This window comes from Rhinopithecus roxellana, chromosome 15, assembly GCF_007565055.1.
Source record: "Rhinopithecus roxellana isolate Shanxi Qingling chromosome 15, ASM756505v1, whole genome shotgun sequence".
NCBI classification, from domain to species: domain Eukaryota; kingdom Metazoa; phylum Chordata; class Mammalia; order Primates; family Cercopithecidae; genus Rhinopithecus; species Rhinopithecus roxellana.
The window spans coordinates 26,789,886-26,816,098 of record NC_044563.1 but is presented as its reverse complement, the minus strand read 5'-3'; the positions used below and the strand labels follow the sequence as shown (position 1 = coordinate 26,816,098).

The window sequence follows — 26,213 nt, the reverse complement described above, 5'->3', positions numbered from 1 at the left end:
GCCATGAAAAACAGTAGGGAGGTTTCTCAAAAAATCAAAAATAGAACTACCATATGATTCAGCAATCCCACTTCTGGATACATATCCAAAAGAAATGAAATCATGATCTGGAAGAGCTGTCTGCACTCCCACATTTATTTCAGAATTATTAAAAATATCCAAGATATGGAAACAACCCAAATGTTTATTAACTGATGAATGAAGAAAGAAAATGTGGTATATATGTATAATGGAATATTATTTGGTCTTAGAAAAGAAGGAAATCCTGCCATATGTGATAATATGGATAAACCTAGAAGAAATTATGCTAAGTGAATTAAGCCAGTCACAAAATAACCAATACTGAATAATTCAACTTACATGAGGCATATAAAATAGTCAAACTTATAAAAAATAGAATTAAATGGTGGTTGCCATTGGCTAGGGGAAGGAGGGAATGGAGGGTAAAATGGACAAAAAGTTTCAGTTATATAAGATGAGTAAATTCCAGAGAACTTCTGTACGACATTGTGCCTGTGGTCAATAATACTGTCTTGTGCACTTAAAAATGTATTAAGAGGCTAGATCTCACACTGTGTTCTCATCACCAATAAACACTTATTAATAATCAATTGATGATTAAATATAAATAAATTAATAAAACATTAATTGATGGTATTAATTTATTTCTGTAATTAATTATATATTAATCATAATCATATAGTTGTCAATACTATTGACAATTTTAAAAATCAGAAATAGGTTTGAAACTTAGTTGACTACTTACTAGATATAGTCCCTGACCAAATCACTTTTTTTTAGGGGATCAATTTATTCATCTTATATGGGGATATCTAACTGGGATATTAGATTAAAAATATTTACAATGTACTTTACACATTGCAGGCACTTGATAAATGAAAGAAACTTATTGCTAAGCACAGTGTCAAGAGAGGGCTTGGAAATCCTCTAAGAAGCAAAGACTTTGAAAAATCTGGTCAATATTGAGTACCATATTCATTTCTTGGTGAGTTCTGATGCTGAAAAGGCAAGAACAGACCAGACAGTTGGGGCTTCAGGTCTGTTTTCTGGTTCCTGAAACCCAGGGCCTTAAAACCAGGCCACATGTATCTGTGCCTGTTCATTTTCAAATTCCTGTATCTTTTCCCAGGCACAGATATGGCCATATTTCACCATGTAAGACCAGTGTATACATGTACATATATACACGTATGTATATACAGTCATCTAAAACCTGATTGTTATACACGTCTATAATTAAGTGTAGGGCAATTAAGAAACATGATCTTAATTTAGTTGGACCTAACTGGTAGAGACATAATCAATAGAGCCACATCTGCAGCTTTGGAACATTTTTCTACCCTGCAACAAGCAAAAAAGAGCTTAATAAAATTATACTAACATAACTCAACACAAAATAAAAGCTTGCTCTCCTTTCCCCACCCACCATGATAACACCTACAACTCAACCATGTCTGACACCTTGAATGGAAAATTTCAGTCCCCAAATTTTCAGTCAAGATATTCAGTGCTGCTTATCTTGGTTTAGAATAGAAAGTCTGACAGGATCTTAATTATAGTGTGACAGAAGTGGGAGTAATATAATACCATACAGCACTGAAGAAAAGAGTTTGCTAATGCCTTTTAGAACACTCCTTGTACTAAAGGTTAAAGAATAATTATCTCATACAAAAAAAGCCTAATTTACTCCATTGGTATATAAATCAATAGAAACAGCAAATCTATTCCCTTCATTCCTCTTTGTTCATTTTCAGCTTTGTAGTGGTGGAGTTGGGAAGTCTATATCATATGCTAACATTTTGTTAATATGTTCTCCACAGGACCAACTTGAAGAATCATTTTCCATATTTTAAAACTTATTTTAAAATGGTTTATTTTTTTTTCCAATTCATTGTAACTCTCAACCACAACCTTTCTTCGGAGCCCCAGATGTTACTGATACAACAGAATATGGGGAAATGCCCAAAAGGAGGATGGATGTTTCCAGTGGGCAGAAGTTTGTTCAGGAAGATGCTACCTTGCAGGATGGTAATGAGTTTGCAAAACCCTGAAATTAACCCATGACTAGATGAAATGGGTTTGAGCAGTAGGTGTTTCTTTGTTTTCATGTTATTTAGCTTTTGGCATTCATGAAGAACAACAGGACTTTGAGATATCAAATCAAGCAATTTGGTTATTGAATAGGATTTAATTCTTGGACAATAAAGCTGTTTCATTTTTAAGCATAATTGCTGTACATATACATACATATACATATTATATTTGTTAAGGAAAATTCAGGGAAATTAATTTTTATGATCTCATGAAGAATATAACCTTAACATTAACTGTCATGTTCAGTATCTGGTAGCAAGGCCATGGTTAAAAGATGGATCAAAAGAGAAGAACATGTTGAGCTTTGAAAGAAAGGGGAGAGATATTTTTCAGATTTTGAATTTTACCATACAAAGTTAAAGTTGATAATATACTTGTGATTGATTAAATAGAAAATGCTGTTAAGATTATTTAATGCTAGGGTGACTCTTGTCCTTGCTGAATAATAATGTACGGTTCCTATTTCCAAATCTCAAGTCACTTCAACTTTAACAGAAGCATCACTATTTTGATATATGTTTGACTTTTGTCAAACCTGATTTCACTACAATCTCCATATCTTAAGTGGATGCTAAATAACATTTATAAATATTTGTTCCTCCAGAGAGTAATAATAAAGTAGAAAATATGTTATGATCTGTCATGTACTCAGGAGAATAGAGGAGGTTGCTTAGAGCAGAATTTATGTGGTATAATTGTTTTGTTTAGACATCTTTAAGTCTATTAGGTTCCCTCATGTGCAAAAAGAGCTATGCATCTCCAAGGGTGGTAGTGAAGGTTATAGCAAATGAAACAAGGTATTTTGAAGGGCTTTGTAAATTATAAATTGAAATTACAAATTATAGCTATTATAATGATTTGAATGAATATATCGAGAGGGCCTTCTAGACTAACAAATGCTATGCAAATGTAAATCACACAAAACTATCACATTTTTGAATTATGTGGTATATACTGGAAAGAGGAATTTTACGTAAACATTCTTGGAAATTACTCAAGATAGTTTGCATACAAAAGTATTAAAATGACCTTTTGTAATAGTGTTCCCTTCCTACCAAAAAAAAAAAAAAAAAAAAAACGCCAAGAAAGAAATAGCAAATAAATTGTAGTATCATCAACCATTTGTTTTTTATAGTAAGCATTATTGTTAAACTTTTGCCCACTCAGAAGACAGGCCAAACATTTTTAATAGGTCTCTTAATAGCCTACCTTACTTGACTTTTATTCATTGTAAATAATCCATAGAAGAAAACACACAAACCAACAATTGCTGCAGGAATCAACATTCCAGTATACCATCCCAGCCAAGCAAAGTATAGTCCAATCTTCTCACCAAAGTATAGCCTGCATGAGAAAGCAAATTCTTAGACTGAGTTAAGGCAACATAAGCAATATTACAACTATTGATGCCACACCTAGTCAGAATTTTAGACGGAAACTTGAGGCTACACTTGGTTCCTCCTCAGCTCCATCTACAGTATCTAATACTACTGCTTGTTAATTAATTCAATAATGGCAATATTGTTTATTTTTAAACCTTTTCAATACAGGGGCAATTCTGTCACATGTCTTTATGTGTATGCCATAATTCTTAACATGGCTCATAAACCTTGCTTTTCTCCATCTTCCTACTAACATCCCTTTTCATTTTTCACATCAGAGAGCTGCTCTAAACCATATAGCTTTCATGAAAATTGGGAAAAGGTCTCCCCACTAGGTGGGTGCTGAGAGCGGGTTAGATTTCCCTCTCCATCTGCACCCTTCACCAGACACCCTTAGGCTAGACACAAGGTGCACCATTATGTCACATCTTCCTCAACAAAGCTCAACTCTGCAGTTTCCATAGCACGCAGGACTTACCCTGGTTAATGCTGTCCCTAAACTTACAAAAATGTATGGCAATTACCGGTCATTCTTCCATTCCTTTTCCTCCCTATACGACTGTAAGCTGCTGAAAGGTAGACCTGTGTGTTGCTTCACTAGTAACCACCACAGGAAGTACTGAAGGACGCTAAGAGAGTTAATGCATTTAATTCCCCTCTAGCTGATGAGTATCATTTAAATTGAAATGGCAGAGAAATAACGCAGTTCTAATAACTACTCACTTGCTCTTTCTTCACCTAACCCACTGTCGGTATTAAAGGCCTGGTTAAAAATGATAATTTCCTGACTTCTTTACCACTGTTTGGTCTCCATCTTCTAAAGATGGTTACTTAACACACACAGTTTTGTTCCTGCAACAAAGATTGGGCACTTTAAAGTTGGTTTGGGAATATTGCACCGAGCAATGATTCTTGCTAAGAAGAAAATTCTCTTGTCATATTTCCTTAACAAGGCTTCTCTTTCTGAAAACTATTCTCTTTCTGCTTCATTCTCTGTGTTGTGCCAATTAAATCTTTTGCATATTCTACTGCGTGTAGACCTGGAATAATCATCCATCAAGCATCACTTCTCCGTTTTTTTCATTTTATTTTTCTCTCTTAGGAAACACAGATCAATAGAAAATTTACTTCTTATACAATAATAATATTCTACTTTGAGATGGAAACATATTAACAGGTATTGAAAAAAATTTGTTTGCTTGAACAAGTGTTCCTCTGTGGGGTGGAGCAAAGTTTTTAGCACATGTTACTAACACAGTAGAGGACCTTTATAATTTTGATGACAGAGGATTGCACAGACAAATCAGCGGGTATAGACAGCATCACGTATATCAGTATGATATAGATAGTTTAAATTACACATTGTTGAAGATTAAGAGAAGCAACAATATTATTTGGTGAAGTATAGTCACCTAAGTAAAAGTAGATTTCAGATCTGTGTCAGGAGAAGAAGGAGCTGGTGCCATGTAAAAAAGGCTAATGAAAAATGTCCTTGCCTTAGAGCACTGGTACTCACAATCTTCTATGATTCCTGTGTTCCAAACAGAGCAAGGAGGATGAGGGAGGAAGTGGGGGTTGCTGTTGGGTAACTACCCATCACACAACCACAGCTCTCTTTTTATCTGTTTTTTTTTTTAATATTTCTGCCCTGTGTCATATTTCATTCAATGATATAATTTCGCTGCTGAAATAATTTCTATCATAAAATGAAACAATGTGGAAATCTATGCTTTTAGAATTGTTTCCTTTAGTGACATTGTTTTTAAATACAAATGCCTCCAATGCCTATTGTGAAATATTTTTTAAAATTGCCATATAAGAATTTTGCTATGCAAATTTTATAACTGATGATTTTGAATATGTGCTTTTTGTAGTTTCAAATATTTTTCATGGAAAAACAGATTGCAACTAAAATAGGACTTAGCTATAAAACATTTAAATTTATTTTTAAAGTGGGAAAAACCATGGACACATGTCCAGAAATGGTTATTTATATAAAAAAGGAATTGCCTGTATCTGACTTTCCATCCACTACTAAGGAACTACTTTATTCAACATGAGACAATACAGGCTGTGCCTATGGGTCTCCATTATCCATAACCAAAGATAAAGAAATTCAACTTTGAACACCCTCTTTCTCTCACTACAGATAGGAAGCAACACAGTAAGAGATGCATGTCCTCAAAAGTGTGTGGTTTTAAGAACAACTTACTCAAAATAAGTAGTCACAAATCTTAAGACAATCTTTCTGCTAGTTGTAGAAAAATGGGTCTTGTAGAAAATGCTATGCATAAATAGTTTACTATCCATGTTTGCCTCATTACCATCTAAATTTTAGTAACACAAGTTAAGTTCCTAAGCAGTAAAAACATGTTCAAATGCCCTCTATACTCTTTTATAAACTTTCTCTTGGTGAGCATTACACCACACACTTCTTCCTTTAGCCAATTAAAGACAGAAATATATTTTTTTTAAGAAAAAAAAAATCCTCCTATGTCAACAACCAAAGAAGTGGTAATAGTGGCTGAATAAACCTATTTACCGAAAATAAAGGCTGCTTGCTAGAATTATCTGAAGAAGCAAGAGTAATGTCTTCTATAGATGAGAACTTATACTTTCTGTTTATTTTTTGTCAACAAAAATTGTATATATTTATTGCATGCATGATATTTTGAAATATGCATATAGTTTTGAATGACTGAAGCTAATTAACATATGCATTACCTCACATATTTATTCTTATTATATAGTAAGAACATTTAAAATGTACTCAGCAATTTGCAACCATAAAATACATTATTATTAAGTATAGTCACCATGTTGTACAATAGATCTCTGGAACTTATTCTTCCTATTTAAATTCATTTTTGTATCCTTTGACCAACTTCTCCCCAATTTCTGCCTCCTCCCCACCCCACCCTTTGGTAACTACTATTCTATTCTCTGCTTCTATGAGTTCAACTATTTTAGATTCTACCCATACATGAGATTATGTAGTATTTGTATTTCAGTGGCTTATAAAGAAAATATGGTATATATGCACAACGAAAAACTACTTAACCTTAAAAAGGAGAAGATCCTGTCATTTGCAACAACATGGATAAGACTGGAGGACATTATCTTAAGTGAAATAAGCTAAGTAAATGTAATTATTGACACTAGAATGCATGCTTGCAAATCCTAACTTCATTTTAATTCCTAATAGACATAGCTTTGTGAACCAGCACATTTCACTGGGTTCATAATATCTAAAATAATTCTCCCATCTGCATAAAATAAAATCTGAGAATTTCTTGTGGTCATCAAACTAAGAAATAAAACATCTTGGTTCTGAATATGCCCAAATACTTAATGTTTGAAATCAAAAGCATTTGGTGGTGGATGTTTATCCTCTGTATCTCCAGATCCACATTCTACTTTTTTCCTTTCATTATAGCACTAGGGGGTCTACTGCTATGCACTCTATAAGCTTTGTTCCCTCCCATTTTCTTCTGGCTTCCCGATGGGCTTGTTGACCGACTGAATGTGCTAGCAGGAGATCAGAGGGCAATATAAGAGATGGGGTTTATCACCCTGGTTTCCTCTTTCTTGGGCCATGGTTTGGCCATGGCTGCTTTCTTCCTAAGGTCAAATTTTTGGTATAAATTTTGACAGGTTCTGCCAAATGCTTTCTCCCCCTGTCCCTTCAAGATCTAGGTTTGATAGCAACTTCCAGCTGTGCTAGTCCCTGGGAGCTTCCTCATCTGTCACTGTCTCCCTTGACTCTGGCTTATGCTTCTGTATATAGTTCTTTTATTAAATTCTCTACAAGTACCCCTTTCAGTGTTCACCTGTTTTATGCTGGGGGCACTGACTGATTCAGCTGTGATTTATTCTTGATGTTTATACTTCATAAACAGCTTAAAATATTAACATATATAATAATATAAATGGTCCTTTTCTTTCATTCTATAAATATTTATAGTTAACCACAGACTTAAGACCTTGTTAATACAGATTTCATGATTTCCAAAAGTAAAAAACAAATTATCCTCCATCAACATAAATGATATAAACCATGAATACAACAATATTTCAAGACTAATTCAAGTTGAAGGCAGTTACTTACTAGAATATGCATCCTGAAGTAAAGTAGATCTTTATTGAACAATAAATATATACAAGCATGTGAAACATGCCTTAGCCATTTTTTTCTTTGCTCTTAGCTACACTTTCTGGCTTTCTTTCTTTCTTTTTTTTTTTTCGATTTGGACATTTTAGTCAGGTTTTACTCTAAATTATTTCTGGTTAAGTTGAGTCAGGAGGCATTACTTCTGGTGAGTTGATCACTCAAAGGTAGAAGGAAGAGATAAGCCAGGACCATTTTCCCTCTCTATGACCCCTCCATGGCTCCACCTTCCCCCTCACTTTCACCTCTCTACTGGAAGCCCTAGCAATGGTACATAAGTATTGGGCTCTGATAATACATGTTTATTCCAATTTCTCTCCACCCTTAAGGGGTTAGTAATTTTTTGCTGTTGCTAATCCGTTAGACACCTTGCAAAGCTTGTTTGATTTCTCAGCTCTCCCATCCCCTGTATAACCAATTACCTACAGTGAGACACTTTTACTGAAAAATCTTATAGTGGTTGCTTTTTTGGTAGACTGCAAATTCCAAGTCTTAGACAATGACAACAAAACAGCATACTTTGCTTTTCATTATTGTTTCACTTGCAGTACCTGATTAAATCCAGAGGCTGATGCTTATACCACATTCCCCAGCGTGCCCAGCGCTCATATAATAGATGTCTGTTATTCTGAGGTCCATGGGTTTTAATGGGCTGGCTACTTTTGTAGGCTCCCTGCAACAGATAAAGTAAGATACATTTGGATCTACTTTTTAGTGAAATTTGAACTGAATGAAAACTGTATTTTCCCTCACAGAATAATTTAACAACTTATTGAAAGCTTCAGAAATGATAAACTTAAGCCCATCGCTGAAATGATGTGATAGATGCCTTTACATATCTTTCATTAAAAATAGTCTGACAGTTATTTAAAAATCTTTTATTAAATTAGTTAAAAAATACAATGGAACCCATTAGCTTAAAGTAAAGTAGATGCTAGGCTTTACTGTTTGGAATTTAAGGTCTTTTAATAAACACAATATCTTCACCATCACTGAGAGAAATTGTGATAATCTTTAGTTCAGAATTTAAGGGCATTATTTTGTTTAAAAAGTGATGCAATCCCAGGAAAGGTTTCTTCTGTTTTTATAAGCTGAGGAAGAGAGTAAGTGTTCATTCAAAATATGTAAGAGGCCTCAGCCACCAGTGCTAGTCAGATTTTTTTTTCTTTTTTTTATTATAATTTAAGTTCTGGGATACATGTGCAGAACGTGCAGGTTTGTTACACAGGTATACACATGTCATGGTGGTTTGCTGCACCCTTCAACCCATCATCTGCATTAGGTATTTCTCCTAATGCAATCCCTCCCCTAGCTCCCCACTCCCCAACAGGCCCCAGTGTGTGATGTTCCCCTCCCTGTGTCCATGTGTTCTCATCATTCAATTCCCAGTTATGAGTGAGAACATGGGGTGTTTGGTTTTCTATTCCTGTGTTAGTTTGCTGAGAATGATGGTTACTAGCTTCATCCATGTCCCTGCAAAGAACATGAACTCATCCTTTTTTATGGCTGCATAGTATTCCATGGTGTATATGTGTCACATTTTCTTTATCCAGTCTATCATTGATGGGTATTTGGACTGGTGCCAAGTCTTTGCTATTGTGAATATTGCTGCAATAAACGTATGTGTACATGTGTCTTTATAGTAGAATGATTTATAATCCTTTGGGTATATACCCAGTAATAGGATTGCTGGGTCAAATGATATTTCTGGTTCTAGATTCTTGAAAGATCACCATACTGTCTTCCACAATGGTTGAACTAATTTACACTCCCACCAACAAGGTAAAGGCATTCCTGTTTCTCCACATCCTCTCCAGCATCTGTTGTTTCCTGGCATTTTAATGATCACCATTCTAACCGCCACGAGATGGTACCTCACTGTGGTTTTGATTTGCATTTCTCTAACGACCTGTGATGATGAGTTTTTTTTGATATGTTTTTTGGCCCCATAAATGTCTTCTTTTGTGAAGTGTCTGTTCGTATCTTTTGCTCACTTTTTGATAGAGTTTTTTTTTTTTTTTTCCTTATAAATTTGTTTAAGTTCCTTATAGATTCTGGATATTAGCCCATATGGATAGATTGCAAAAATTTTCGCTCATTCTGTATGTTGCCTGTTCACTCTGATGATAGTTTCTTTTGCTGTGCAGAAGCTCTTTAGTTCCATTAGATACCATTTTTCAATTTTGGCTTTTGTGACCATGTTTCATCAATACCTAGTTTACTGAGAGTTGTTAGCATGATGGGGTGTTGAATTTTATCGAAGGACTTTTCTGCATCTATTGAGTTAATCATGTGGTTTTTGTCATTGGTTCTGTTTATATGATGGATTACGTTTATTGATTTGCATATGTTGAACCAGCCTTGCAACCCAGGAATGAAGCCGGCTAGTCAGATTTTTAAAGTGGCAGTATCTTTAAAAATTATTTCAGATAAGATATTCCAAAAATTGAAAGATTTTTTTTCAATTCTTTATATCCTCTTTCAAAAATCTGTCATATGTGTCGCAATTTTGGAACTGCAGATTATATAATATGCCTTATAGAGAAGAGTGTTCCCTAAAGGATGAATTTCTCTGCTTTTATTATCTAAAAAGAGGACAATATATGTGGTGACTATATATTTTCTGAACTAAAATGTGAGATACAAGATATGATAGTCTTTCTCCTCACTCCAATGTATGGCTCTAGCTTTATGAAAGTTTGACAAAAAATTTAAAGCAAGTGGAGTTATGCCTCAGTTTTCTCACCTAGATGATAGAAGTAATAATAATATTACCCAGTATACAGGGGTTTTACAAGAGTCAACTTAGTACCTATAAAGTGCCTGGCACATGGAAAGTATACAATTAATGTGAGTTCTTTTATGCATTTGATATATTGTGACTCTTGAAAAGTGCAAAGCTCATTAGAATATTCCTTGACAACCAGGACGGTGAGCTCCTATAAGGAAAGAAGACACCTTGAGTCATGGCTCACAGGTGCCTCAAGGTTGCCATGAGAGACATGTGGATGCCACTCCTGGCTCCCTAATGAAATAGATGCATTAATTTGGGAAGAAATGAAGTACCATTTAAGTGCAGGCCCCAAATTGTCTTCCCTAAGCTAGTTCAAGGTGTTTAAAGCCCAAAAATCAAAAGGCTTTTTGGGTTACAGATGCTATACTTTAGAATATTTAGGGTATCTTTTTCTTAACTCTGCTCTATAACCTCAATCAGCTACATCATTCTGGCTTGATAGTGACATGCAGGGGGCTGCAAGAGAAAACTGACCAAAGTGATTACTCTTGCTCACTCATGTACTTTCACACCTTTCTGAAGTATTGTGTACACTCAGTGGTCTCTGCCATCCCCATGATTGGCCCCCTCTGACCTACACACATTTTCTCTCTTTCCACTATTCATCATTCATAGGATCGTAAATTCTATCAATATCTTGGACGAATTCTTGTGTGTGTGTATTCTCTCGTTCCCTTTATTTTGCCTTTTCATACTAAACTCCACAAGACATTTTTTCTTCTTCCCTCTAGCCACTGTCCTTTTTGTAAGTAAAAAACAAACCTCAACTACAGATAAAAATAAGAGATTGGCACTTGTCTCCTGCATTAAGGAAAAAGAAAAAGGAAGCCTAGAATTGTGAACTATCCTTAATCGAATTACAGTCAATGCCATTGACTCCATTTTCCTCCTAATAAGCCTTATTTTCCTCACCTCAAGTAGCAGCATTTAAAATCAACAGAAAATTCCTGAGCCCATTTTATTGACCTTCTAATTTACTTTCTTGTATTTCAGCAACATTGTTTTCCATTCTTTTCATGTATTTATTCCATATATTAATATTTCATCCAAATTACAAACACAAGTGGGATGATAATTACTTATAACTTATTTATAAAAGTCCCAAATTTCACATAAAAAAAAACTGTCAAATGAACTTTCAGAATGCAGCCTAATTATGTAGAGAAAATTACCTAAATAGAGAAAAAATTAAACCTTCTTTGCTAGAGGTTCTCCTTGGGAACCTCTTAAGTTTGCCATTCTGAACACTTTACCGTTTATTATGTGCTATTTGATATAGTGTTTAATTTCTCTGAGCTTTGTTTTTTCAGTTGTAAAATAAGAATAATAAAATTTACCCCTCCAGGGTTATGTTCAGAATAATGGGAAAATACATGCACAAGGCCTGGCACATTAAATACACAAACATATTTCCTGTTACTATTTCTATTCTTACTATAAGTATGTATCCCATAACGAATACAAAGGCACAGTTTTGGAGATTGGCTTCTAGTGCTCAAAACTGTGCCTTTGATATCTAACCTTTCTGTACCTCAATTACCTATATAAAAAACCGAGTTAATATTATTGTATATCTCAAAGGGTTGTTGCAAGGATTAAATGAGACAATCCGTATGAAACATTTACGTCACTGCCAATAGCAAGTACTCAATACATTTTATCTACTATCGGTCATACCAGACTGCAAATTCCTCAGCCTTGTATTATGTACTGAAGTCCTCAGTCATAAATTTATAAATAGAAATGTGATAGCCTTTGAAAGTTCAGAAGTGAAACCTGTAAAGACCCCACTCTTACCTTAAAACGTGAAATTGCCTTAAAAAAAGAGGTCAGGAAATAAAAGTTGGCTCAAATATCATTTACAGTGGACAGGGCCCACTGCAGCTTAGAGCAGGCATTTCTATTTAAAACTTGTAGGGAGGTAATAATCTGGCAAATAATTGAGTAGGCAATTGGCTATAGGTTTTTGTGGTGGGACTTTAGATTTCCAAGTATCCCAAAGTAGTAGGCACAAACCAGGAAACTTCTCAATTTGGAATAGTGCAGATCTCAAGTCAGATTAAGCTTGGAACTCTATACTGGAGCAGAAGGCAGCAGCTATAGTGTCCAGGAGTGTTTCCGCTAAGGCTGGGATTCCCAGTATGGGGCAAATTGCAGACAGGCTTTGAGGCAGAGGAGCCAGTGTATAGTCGCAAAATTACAACGGGGAGACAGAAGGCCCATGGCTACCTGCAGACTGAATCCTCCAATCCTCCTGGGAATGGACAGCTAGATTCAAATGAAAACAACAGGACCAAGCATGGAGCATGAAAACCTTGTTTATAAAGTGGAAACTGTATTTCAAGATTACCTCATGTGGTGGAAACGCTGCTATATATGAGCCATTGTTTATAAGTTTACGAATACCTGCAAAGAGAAGAAAAGGACAGTTCTTGAGTTAGTTTCAATGAAACATTTCCTCTGAAGCAACACAAATACACGGGGAACAATGAATTAATTAAAAAGTTTAAGATAACCCAAATGACTTCCATAGCCACATCACCTATGAAGACAGTGCTATTGTGAAAGAAACTGATGCTGCGTCTAGTTATGTCCTTATGATATTAGTAAATGAAGATTTGCGAGTTGTCACATGGGTTTACTTTACCATATCATAAAATATTGGGCATTTAACCCACTTATTTAGGATCATGTGACGCAGAAGCAACTTTTTGTTTTTCTCCAAATAACAAAGTTTGGTCAAGAAAGAACACAAATTCTATATCCCACCCCATCCTTGTCCCCTACCAAAACAAAACAAAACAAAACAAAAGATCTCAAAATGATATTGGTATTGAGAAATATTTAATTGTATAATTCCAAACCAAAAAGACATAAATAGCAATATGAGACACTTATTAAAATCTCCTCCCTCTCAATGAGGGTAGAGCGACATGGACACTCTCATATACTCCTGGTAAGAACAGATACTGAGTGAGCAACTATTGTTGCAATATTATTTATATCAGTAAAGAATTAGAAATAATTACATATCCTAAACTGATAAATCATTTAATTTTTATAGTACAATCAATCATAATAGGTACTTAGTAAATAATAGTGATTTGATGAAATTTATTACGGAATATTGTACAGCTATTTATAATAATGTTTTCAAAGAGTAATTAAGGGCTTGAGAAAATATTCATAATGGTAATTTTTTTAAAACCTGAAAATTATAAATGCTAAAACATCTAATTTATTTTTTATTTTAAAACATCTAATGTGTATATATATACACATATATATATACACACATATATATACACACACATAAATATATACACATATATATAAACTTAAAAATGTATAAGTGAGAATTGCAGTTAGGAATAATTTTAATTATTCTGTATTTACTACAAAGGGAATGATGCCCTTATAATTATTTATAATTTCATAATTATTTCAAAAGACTGCAAAAGAATATAGTACTAACATTTAGACACATTTTCAATTTATATTCTGGATTTCATTATTTTTAGTTCCTTTTTTTTTTCTTTTTTGAGACAGGGTCTTACTCTGTCGCCCAGGCTGGAGTGCAATGGCGTGATCTTGGCTCACTGCAATCTCCATCTCCCGGGTTCAAGTGATTCTCTTGCCTCAGCCTCCCTAGTAGCTGGAATTATAGTCACCTACCATTGCGCCTGGCTAATTTTTGTATTTTTAGTAAAGACGAGGTTTCACCATATTGGCCAGACTGGTCTTGAACTCCTGACCTCAGGTGATCCACCCATCTCGGCCTCCCAAAGTGCTGGGATTATAGGCTTGAGCCACGGTACACAGCCTATTTTTAGTTCCTTAAAAATTACTTACTAAATTTATTTCTTTATTTTTGGTGAAGTTTAGGCATGTGAGTTAACTGTTTTGAATGCTCAGTAATAAATACATTATTAATCAGAAGAACAAAAGAGTCTGAAAGTTTTTCTTTAAAAAGTAGCTGTCTTGAAACATAGTGTATTTTACTTATAAAGCACTCAATTTTAACAAAATGAGTAGAGACTGATACAAGTTTTTGCTAGCTGTCAACTTTTTATTTTCAAGGCTTTTAAGATGTGACTAACATTTGATCCTTTCAAGCATCTTTTGTCACCTTTATAATTAAAAGTATATCTTGTTTGTTACCTGTTGCTTTCTGCTCAGCTCTATGTAAATTTTGCAATTTTATTTACTTTTTCTAAGTGAAACATTCTCAAGTTTCTTTTGTATTATACATGTTGTAGCATACTGCTGAACATTTAAACAACAAAGAAATTTCAAAAATTAAAATTAGCTATTATTTCACCTTCCAGAGGTAACCTCTAAAACGTTTCTTACATATTCTTCTAGGGTTTTTGTCTTTTTATGTACATGGGTTTAAGAAATGAAATTACATGAGATGTATAGTTTGTGGATATCTTTTGGAGTTCATAAATAACGAACTCATAACCAATTTACAATCTCCCTGACTATAGGGCTTATGTCATGTACTTCGTATAACAGATGCTTGAAATTTTTATGTTAAAATAAGAGTAAATAAATGTCACATAACTTTTAATGAATGTATTACATGGACACAGTCTAACTTATTTTTTAGTCCCTAAGCATGTACATGTGGGTATTTCCTGATAATTCTATTACAAAGAAGCCTATGATGAACAAATTTCTGTATATGCTGTCATTCAAAAGTCTGATTATTTGAGGGGTATAACTTTCAAGAAATAATATTTCTGTTTCAAAGTGTTTGCACATTTCACATTTTGATATCTATGACCAAACACTCTCAAAAAAGTTTGTTTGTTTTATTAAAAGGCTGAAAATTTGAAAGTACATAGGGTTTGTGTTCAATATGTTACACACATCTACTTAATGAATTAAAGCAAAGTTTCAGTTGTTAAAAAAAATAGTAATTCTGGATATAAATAGTAACACTAAGTTCCACTCTGTTATTATTTAATGTTCTTACCCACTTTTGATATTCCATTTTCATATTTGGTGCGCTCCAACATGTGATAGACTATTCTGCTTCGAGTAGCATTGCTGAAGAAGGTGTCTTTATTATTTATTATGAAGCTGTTAAGATAAGGGGATTTGTTTTAATATTCAAAGCAGAACACAGAATCCAGTAATAGTTACAAGTTCCATTAAAGCTAATGCATGTGAAGCACAGTAAATCAGAAGGGAAATCATCCTCTAAAAAAAAAAGGGACAGAGAAAAAGAATTCACTCATAAATAATACAAGGCATTATCAAATATTCACTTTGTTATCTTCTTTCAGTCTATAAGGGATTCTAGGTGCTCCTATTTCTTATTTCACATGGAACAAGGACAGAATAGATGGCCCATTGGCTCCCATACATTTTATACTACCTTAAGCAATACATTTTCAAATAGAACACATCAAAAATTAATGTTATCCCCCATACCACGCTTTCTAATGCAGCTTATCTCGTTTTCAGAGCCTTAACAATGGACAATCATCCTACCTTTCCCTTGATGCTTTTTTATTGTCCCCATGGGAAGAGTAGCAATGAAGAACCATTTGAGAGCCAATGATGTAAGAGCAAAAGCATGAGCTCAAGAGGAATGGAAGGGTCTGTTTCAGTATTTACTTTATAGTATGCTGGGAACCTCGAAAAAATTGAAGTGTCCTGGGTCTTGCTCAACTTCTGATACTTTCTGTTTCTAGTTTATCTATGCGAGTGATAAATCACCACTGTGTCAAGCACGCAGTACTGAATTAGTAGGTCTTCTGTGCTAGTTCCTTCATCTACACTCTTCATATTCAAACAGATGGCAAACTGTGTAACTTTTCTGACTAAACTGTCTCTCTCCAGCTTTTGTTCTGGGTCTCATTGCCTCTTGCCTAGAACATGAGTAGAACATCCTCCTAACTTGCCATGCATTTTTCCACCTGACTTTTAATGAACAGCTCTGATTTTTAGAACACTCCCTTACTTTTAGTGTGCCAACATTTTTTCTCTACAAGCATCATTAAATTTCTTATTTTCCTCCAAGGCTCTCAGTACTTGCATTCCAACCTACTCTTCAGCTTTATGTCTTCAGTTTTATATGTCTAACAGCTCTGCCTTCTTTTACCCAATCCTCTGTCAATTTGCATAATATTTAGGTTAGTGCAAATGTAATTGCAGTTTATGTCATTAAAAGTAATGTTGGGAGGGCGTGCCCAAGATGGCCGAATAGGAACAGCTCCAGCCTCCAGCTCCCAGCGTAAGCGACACAGATGGGTGATTTCCGCATTTTCAACTGAGGTACCGAGTTCATCTCACTGGGGTGTGTCGGACAGTTGGCGCTGGTCCGCGGGTACAGCCCGACCAGTGAGAGCTGAAGCAGGGTGAGGCATCGCCTCACCTGGGAAGCGCGAGGGGGAAGGGAATTCTTTTTCCTAGCCAAAGGAAAGTGAGACACACAACACCTGGAAAATCGGGAAACTCCCACCCTAATACTGCACTTTACCAATGGTCTTAGCAAACGGCACACCAGGAGATTATATTCCACACCTGGCCTAGAGGGTCCCACGCCCATGGAGCCTCCCTCATTGCTAGCACAGCAGTCTGAGATCTAACTGCAAGGCAGCAGCAAGGCTGGGGGAGGGGCGCCAGCCATTGCTGAGGCTTAAGTAGGTAAACAAAGCCGCCAGGAAGCTTGAATTGGGTGGAGCCCACCACAGCTCAAGGAGGCCAGCCTGCCTCTGTAGACTCCTCCTCTGGGGACATGGCAGAGCTAAACAAAAAGCTGCAGAAACCTTGGCAGAGGTAAATGCCCCTGTCCGACAGCATTGAAGAGAGCAGTGGATCTTCCAGCATGGAGGTTGAGATCTGAAAACGGACAGATTGTCTGCTCAAGTGGGTGCCTGAGCCCTGAGTAGCCTAACTGGGAGACATCTCCCACTAGGTGCAGACCAACACCTCACACCTCACACGGCGAGGTACACCCCTGAGACGAAGATTGCAGAGCAGGAATCAGACAGCAACACTCGCTGTTCAGCAATATTCTATGTTCTGCAGCCTCTGCTGCAGATACCCAGGCAAACAGGGTCTGGAGTGGACCTCAAGCAAACTCCAACAGACCTACAGCTGAGGTTCCTGACAGTTAGAAAGAAAACTAACAAACAGAAAGGACACCCACACCAAAACCCCATCAGTACCTCACCATCATCAAACACCAAAGAGAGATAAAACCACAAAGATGGGGAAAAAGCAGTGCAGAAAAGCTGGAAATTCAAAAAATCAGAGGGCATCTCCCCATCGAAAGGAAGGCAGCTCATTGCCAGCAATGGAACAAAGCTGGATGGAGAATGACTTTGACGAGTTGAGAGGAGAAGGCTTCAGTCGATCAAACTTCTCAGAGCTAAAGGAGGAACTACGTAATCAGTGCAAAGAAACTAAAAACATTGCAAAAAGATTTGACAAATGGCTAACTAGAATAACCAATGTGGAGAAGTCCTTAAAAGAACTGATAGAGATGAAAACCATGACATGAGAACTACGTGACAAATGCACAAGCTTCAGTAACCGACTCGATCAACTGGAAGAAAGAGTATCAGCGATTGAGGATCAAATGAACGAAATGAAGCAAGAAGAGAAATGTAGAGAAAAAAGTAAAAAGAAATGAACAAAGTCTCCAAGAAGTATGGGATTATGTAAAAAGACCAAATTTACGTCTGATTGGGATGCTTGAAAGTGACAGGGAAAATGGAAACAAGTTGGAAAACACTCTGCAGGATATCATCCAGGAGAACTTCCCCAACCTAGTAAGGCAGGCCAACATTCAAATTCAGGAAATACAGAGAATGCCACAAAGATACTCCTCGAGAAGAGCAACTCCAAGACACACAATTGTCAGATTCACCAAAGTTGAAATGAAGCAAAAAATGTTAAGGGCAGCCAGAGAGAAAGGTTGGGTTACCCACAAAGGGAAGCCCATCAGACTAACAGCAGATCTCTCGGCAGAAACTCTCCAAGCCAGAAGAGAGTGGGGGCCCATATTCAACATTCTTAAAGAAAAGAATTTTCAACCCAGATTTTCATATCCAGCCAAACTAAGTTTCATAAGTGAAGGAGAAATAAAATCCTTTACAGATAAGCAAATGCTTAGAGATTTTGTCACCACCAGGCCTGCCTTACAAGAGATCCTGAAGGAAGCACTAAACATGTAAAGGAACAACAGGTACCAGCTATTGCAAAAACATGTCAAAATGTAAAGTCTATCAATGATAGAAAGAAACTGTATCAAGTAGCAAGCAAAATAACCAGCTAATATCATAATGACAGGATCAAGTTCACACATATCAATATTAACCTTAAATGTAAATGGACTAAATGGACCAATTAAAAGACACAGACTAGATAATTGGATAAAGAGTCAAGACCCATCAGTTTGCTGTATTCAGGAGACCCATCTCACATGCAGAGACACACATAAGCTCAAAATAAAGAGACGGAGGAAGATCTACCAAGCAAATGGAAAACAAAAAAAAAAGCAGGGGTTGCAATCCTAGTCTCTAATGAAAGAGACTTTAAACCATCAAAGATCAAAAGAGACAAAGAAGGCCATTACATAATGGTAAAAGGATCAATTCATCAGGAAGAACTCACTATCCTAAATATATATGCACCCAATACAGGAGCACCCAGATTTATAAAGCAAGTCCTTAGGGACTTACAAAGAGACTTAGACTCCCATACAATAATAATGGGAGACTTTAACACCCCACTGTCAACATTAGACAGATCAACGAGACAGAAAGTTAACAAGGATATCCAGGAATTGAACTCATCTCTGCACCAAGCGGACCTAATAGACATCTACAGAACTCTCCACCCCAAATCAACAGAATATACATTCTTCTCAGCACCACATCACACTTATTCCAAAATTGACCACATAGTTGGAAGTAAAGCACTCCTCAGCAAATGTAAGAGAACAGAAATTATAAAAAACTGTCTCTCAGACCACAGTGCAATTAAACTAGAACTCAGGACTAGGAAACTCAATCAAAACTGCTCAACTACATGGAAACTGAACAACCTGCTCCTGAACGACTACTGGGTACTTAACAAAATGAATGCAGAAATTAAGATGTTCTTTGAAGGCAATGAGAACAAATATACAACATACCAGAATCTCTGGGACACATTTAAAGCAGTGTGTAGAGGGAAATTTATAGCACTAAATGCCCACAAGAGAAAGCAGGAAAGATCTAAAACTGACACCCTAACATCACAGTTAAAAGAACTAGAGAACAAGAGCAAACACATTCAAAAGTTAGCAGAAGGCAAGAAATAACTAAGATCAGAGCAGAACTGAAGGAGATAGAGACACAAAAATCCCTTCAAAAAATCAATGAATGCAGGAGCTGGTTTTTTTAAAAGATCAACAAAATTGACAGACCACTAGCATGACTAATAAAGAAGAAAAGAGAGAAGAATCAAATAAATGCAATAAAAAATGATAAAGGGGACATCACCACCGACCCCACAGAAATAAAAACTACCATCAGAGAGTACTATAAACACCTCTACGCAAATAAACTAGAAAACCTAGAAGAAATGGATAATTTCCTGGACACTTCCACTCTCCCAAGACTAAACCAGGAAGAAGTTGAATCCCTGAATAGACAAATAGCAGGCTCTGAAATTGAGGCAATAATTAATAGCCTACCAACCAATAAAGTCCAGGACCAGAAGGATTCACAGCTGAATTCTACCAGAGGTACAAGGAAGAGTTGATACCATTCCTTCTGAAACTATTCCAATCAATAGAAAAAGAGGGAATCCTCCCTAACTCATTTTACGAGGCCAACATCATCCTGATACCAAAATCTGAGAGAGATACAACAAAAAGAGAGAATTTTAGACCAATAAAGATACTGGCAAACTGAATACAGCAGCACATCAAAAAGCTTACCCACCATGATCAAGTGGGCTTCATTCCTGGGATGCAAGGCTGGTTCAACATATCCAAATCAATAAACGTAACCCAGCATATAAACATAACCAAAGATAAAAACTACATGATTATGTCAATAGATGCAGAAAAGGCCTTTGACAAAATTCAACAGCCCTTCATGTTAAAAACGCTCAATAAATTCAGTATTGATGAAACGTATCTCAAAATAATAAGAGCTATTTATGACAAACCCACAGCCAATATCATACTGAATGGGCAAAAACTGGAAGCATTCCCTTTGAAAACTGGCACAAGAGAGGGATGCCTTTTCTCACCACTCCTATTCAACATAGTGTTGGAAGTTCTGGCTAGTGTAATCAGGCAAGAGAAAGAAATAAAGGGTATTCAGTTAGGAAAAGAAGAAGTCAAATTTTCCTTGTTTGCAGATGACATGATTGTATATTTAGAAAACTCCATTGTCTCAGCCCCAAATCTCCTTAAGCTGAAAGTAACTTCAGCAAAGTCTCAGGATACAAAATCAATGTGCAAAAATCACAAGCATTCTTATACACCAGTAACAGACAAACAGAAAGCCAAATCATGAATGAACTCCCATGCACAATTGCTTCAAAGAGAATAAAATACCTAGGAATCCAACTTACAAGGGATGTAAAGGACCTCTTCAAGGAGAACTACAAACCACTGCTCAGTGAAAAAAAAGAGGACACAAACAAATGGAAGAACATACCATGTTCATGGATAGCAAGAATCAATATTGTGAAAATGGCCATACTGCCCAAGGTAATTTGTAGATTCTTTGCCATCCCCATTAAGCTACCAATGAGTTTCTTCACAGAATTGGAAAGAACTGCTTTAAAGTTCATACGGAGCCAAAAAAGAGCCCGCATTGCCAGGACAATCCTAAGCCAAAAGAACAAAGCTGGAGGCATCACGCTACCTGACTTCAATCTATACTACAAGGCTACAGTAACCAAAACAGCATGGTACTGGTACCAAAACAGAGATGTAGACCAATGGAACAGAACAAGGCCCTCAGAAATAATACCACACATCTACAGCCATCTGTCTTTCACAAACCTGACAAAAACAAGAAATGGGGAAAGGATTCCCTATTTAATAAATGGTGCTGGGAAAATTGGCTAGCCATAAGTAGAAAGCTGAAACTGGATCCTTTCCTTACTCCGTATACGAAAATTAATTCAAGATGGATTAGAGACTTAAATGTTAGACCTAAAACCATAAAAATCCTAGAAGAAAACCTAGGTCAGGACATAGGCATGGGCAAGGACTTCATGTCTAAAACACCAAAAGCAACAGCAACAAAAGCCAAAATTGACAAATGGGATCTAATTAAACTAAAGAGCTTCTGCACAGCAAAAGAAACTACCATCAGAGTGAACAGGCAACCTGCAGAATGGGAGAAAATTTTTGCAATCTACTCATCTGACAAAGGGCTAATATCCAGAACCTATAAAGAACTCAATCAAATTTACAAGACAAAAACAAACAACCCCACCAAAACGTGGGCAAAGGATATGAACAGACACTTCTCAAAAGAAGACATTTATACATTCAACAGACACATGAAAAAATGCTCATCGTCACTCACCATCAGAGAAATGCAAATCAAAATCACTATAAGATACTATCTCACACCAGTTAGAATGGCAATCATTAAAAAATCAGGAAACAACAGATGCTGGAGAGGATGTGGAGAAATAGGAACACTTACACTGTTCGTGGGACTGTAAACTAGTTCAACCATTGTGGAAAACAGTGTGGCAATTCCTCAAGGATCTAGAACTAGAAATACCATTTGACCCAGCCATCCCATTACTGGGGATATACCCAAAGGATTATAAGTCATGCTGTTATAAAGACACATGCACACATATGTTTATTGTGGCAGTATTCACAATAGCAAAGACTTGGAATCAACCCAAATGTCCATCAGTGACAGACTGGATTAAGCAAATGTGGCACATATACACCATGGAATACTATGCAGCCATAAAAAAGGATGAGTTCATGTCCTTTGTAGGGACATGGATGTAGCTGGAAATCATCATTCTCAGCAAACTATCGCAAGAACAGAAAACCAAATACCGCATGTTCTCACTCATAGGTGGGAACTGAACGATGAGATCACTTGGAGACATGAAGGGGATCACCACACACTGGGTCCTATTGTGGGGGTGGGGGGAGGGATAGCATTAGGAGATATACCTAATGTCAATAATGAGTTAATGGGTGCAGCACACCAACATGGCACATATATACATGTGTAACAAACCTGCAAATTGTGCACATGTACCCTAGAACTTGAAGTACAATAAAAAAGAAAAAGATATCACTAAATAAAAAATAATATCAGGAATAAAAAAAAAGTAATGTTGTACCAACATAATATCATCACCTCAAAATCCTATGCTTCTTTTCCTTTAGATTTTGCTCTGTTTCTTCTTCTCTCCCCATGCCACTCCATATTTTTACCTGACAAAAAGAGCTATTTCCTTTGAAAAGGCATTCCAGATCCTCTCCTTTGGATGTGATGCTCTCTCTCTTATAAAATGTGCATTTTATTTCCATCTTTCTTAATACATTGACTTTACTCTGCCTCCTTTAAGTTAATATGCATATGTGTCTATTTGATTAGACTCTGAATTCCTCCAGTATTCTTATCTCCATACTTGGATGTACCAGATTCAGGGTCCTGTTAATTGTAGGTAGCAGAAGGAATGTCCACCTGCCTCTTTCACCATTAAGTTGATTCAGCATTCCCTGAACAAGTAATTTTTAAGCAGATCAATTCAATTTTTCATGGAGTTACATTGTATTTTAATACATTGATAAGTTGTCAGACATATTTGGTAAACAATGGAAATGGTTCCAGGTGTTTTTGTTCTATAAACAAGCCCCACATCATAAAAGGTATAAAGGCAGGCAGTATGAAAAAAGAGGAGAACTCACTGGTGAATCCGTGCACGGCTGAAGGGGCCAGTATAGCAGTCTGACTCCTCTAAGTCTGGAAAAGCTGACTTGTCAAGAACCATTGGGTTTTGGGCCATCCAGTTTTTGATTCTTCTAAAGTAAGTTTGCATCCTGGAATGAAGTCAAAATTTAGAACTATATTAAGTTGTACTTCAAAGCTGTGACTACCTTCCACTACAATTCCCTTAAGTACAAAAGAACTTCTCCAAAAAGAGATACACAAACCTACATACACCACACATACATGTGCATTGCTTCTGCTCCCACACAAAAGAAGAAAATAGCAAAGCAAACCAAATCTCAAATCTTGCAGTTGTTTAAACTCTTTCATGACAACTATGTCATCCTCATGAAAAAATAAAATAATTGTGGAAAAGATTTCAGAAACAGGATACATAAAGACGGTGGTAGGAAAGAGGTTTTCTGTTTTTGTTTTTTTCTTTGAGACAGAGTCTTGCTCTGTCACCAAGCTGGAGTCCGGTGGTGCAATCTTGGCTCACTGCAACCTCCACCTCCAGGGTTCAAGCGATTCTCCTGCCTCAGCCTCCCGAGTAGCTGGGTCTGCAGGTGCATGCCACCAAGTACAGCAAATTTTTGTACTTTTTTTTTTTTTTTTTTTTTGGTAGAGATGAGGCTTCACCATGTTGGCCAGGATGGTCTCGATCTCCAGATCTCGAGATCCACCAGCGTTGGCCTCCCAAAGTGCTGGGATTACAGGCATGAGCCGCTGCGCCCGGCCAGAAAGAGTGATTTTTGTTTGTTTTAAAAAAGTAGCAAAACATATTTATTAAAATGGTGTGTGTATACATGTATGTAGATAGAGAGAGAGAGAGAGAGAGAGAGAGAGAGAAAGAGAGAGACATTACTCCCTGCTTTTTTAAAGTAAATAGCATTGCAGGTCTAGAAAAGTGGAAACTGAAAATAAATAAATGACTGCGACACGTTCAGTGGCACTGGAAGTCGCGTGGTAGACAGCAAAATTTTAAAGTCAAGCAAAACTGAGTAATTATTTATTGGACTGTACTAGCCACATAAACTTGTACAAGTTATTCAACTTCTTACCTCGGTTTCCTCACTCATAAAATAAAAGTAATGTGGACTTTACTGGGGAGTTGCAAATTGGTGTTTTATTCTAGACTTGGTAATTAACAATAAGGAACACTGAGGCAAAGAGCCTTTGCAGGACTTTTAAGATTCTCACGGGCATAGGAATAACTTGATTATCTTGTTAAAATGCAGATACTAATTCAATAGGCCTGAGATGGGGATTGAGATTCCACATTTCTACATAGCTGCTAAAGGACACTCATGTTGCTAACCACTGACTACACTTTGAGTAATGGGTTTAGCATAGACACCCGGCACATACCATTTGGACACTCTTTGGGAAATCTGGCATCAGGATACTTTCGCTCCAGCTTTACATTCATAACCTAGTTCTATTATGGTATATATACTGATTGAAATCAGATTTATTTTACAAAGAAAATAGAAACAGAAGAAAGCCACTGACTCCAGAGATTGACTCTGAAAGTCTAAATTCAGATTTACTATAATAATAGTTGTGTTTAATAACACATTTGCAATATTTACACACTATGAGTTTCTATCTGGGGAAATTTTTGGCTTCTTCTGCAATAGTAAGTCCAAGTAGCAGGATAGAATATTTTCCTAGAGGAGTGTTAAATATAACACACCTCAACATTTCTTTGGCTAACTATGCTTGAACTTCAGAAAAAAAAAAAATTAGTATAGCAATGTGCAGGCAGCAAATATTTTATCTCAGGAATTATTTCACTCAAGTCTACTATGGTAAAATTACCATGTGTAATCTGAAATAATAATCAAATCCTAAGGTAAAGTTTAGTATGTGAAAGTCTAGATTTTTCCTTTGACAAGTAAGGTTATCATTTACTTATCAAATCATTTTTGGTTTTGGAAAAACCAAAACTTTTTTTTCTAGCCTAAAATAACAAATACATAGTATTTGAGGTGCTTCCTCTCTTTACAAAGACAGCCTTTAAAATGATAAAATATCACTTCATTGGAGAGGCTGATGTATAGACATGTAGAAAATATTGAATAGATTGCACAGAAATTACTCAAGCTTTTTAAACTTAGCATAGTTGAAAAAAAGCAGTGGGATAAGAGTTGGAACATGAGTGTTCTAGTGCTGAATTTGCTGGTCATTGAAATTGGGCTAAACATTTCTAATCTTTGAGCTTCAGGTTCTTGGTTTCTAAAGGGAGGGAGTAATTCCATCTGTTTTCCTTCATTAGGAGGCTAGGAGGATCAAATAAAAGGAGGCATTCTAATTACACTTAGAAAATGCTGACAGGCTACAGCAGCCAAGGCTCTAGTAGCTCTGACATTATAAACAAAGTAGGTATAAATGTGAATTTTAAATAGCTTTAAAAGAAATGGAATAAAAGGGTTTTCCGACCATCATTTGTGATGTTAACAGAAAACAAACAACATTATCATTTTAGGTTTTCACATACACTTCCTGTGAAGGAAGGGGTAAATGGAGTCTAATAGTGAAATATGGCTGGCCTAAATCTGAATGCCAGGATGCAAGGATCTAGCTTATTAATTCCTTTGAGCCTCACTCAGTTTTGCTTCTCTTAATTGAAAAGAAATATCTTGAGAATTAAATGACTATTGTCTGACACCACAGTGCACAGAAGATAGTAAGCTCTCAATAAATGTTTATAATAATAATAATGTATGATTTATACTACTAAAAGTACCATCACTATGCCACCAATGTAATCTAATACATTATCTACACTCTACTAAACCTTTATTGTGTTA

The 26,213-nt window shown here is 36.1% G+C and overlaps 1 protein-coding gene across 3 annotated transcripts in view; it reads right to left on the bottom strand.

Moving 5' to 3' along the window:
- The window catches only part of ANO3 (anoctamin 3), a 474,780-nt gene that overhangs the window by 112,996 nt on the left and 335,571 nt on the right, over positions 1 to 26,213 (bottom strand). For all 3 annotated transcript variants that reach the window (XM_010389365.2, XM_010389364.2, XM_010389366.2), the window contains 5 exons: positions 23,379 to 23,510; positions 15,441 to 15,547; positions 12,810 to 12,865; positions 8,217 to 8,338; positions 3,325 to 3,459 (listed from right to left, as the gene is read on the bottom strand). In XM_010389365.2, coding sequence (XP_010387667.2) covers positions 3,325 to 3,459; positions 8,217 to 8,338; positions 12,810 to 12,865; positions 15,441 to 15,547; positions 23,379 to 23,510 — 552 coding nt within the window. The remainder of the gene's footprint in view (positions 1 to 3,324; positions 3,460 to 8,216; positions 8,339 to 12,809; positions 12,866 to 15,440; positions 15,548 to 23,378; positions 23,511 to 26,213) is intronic.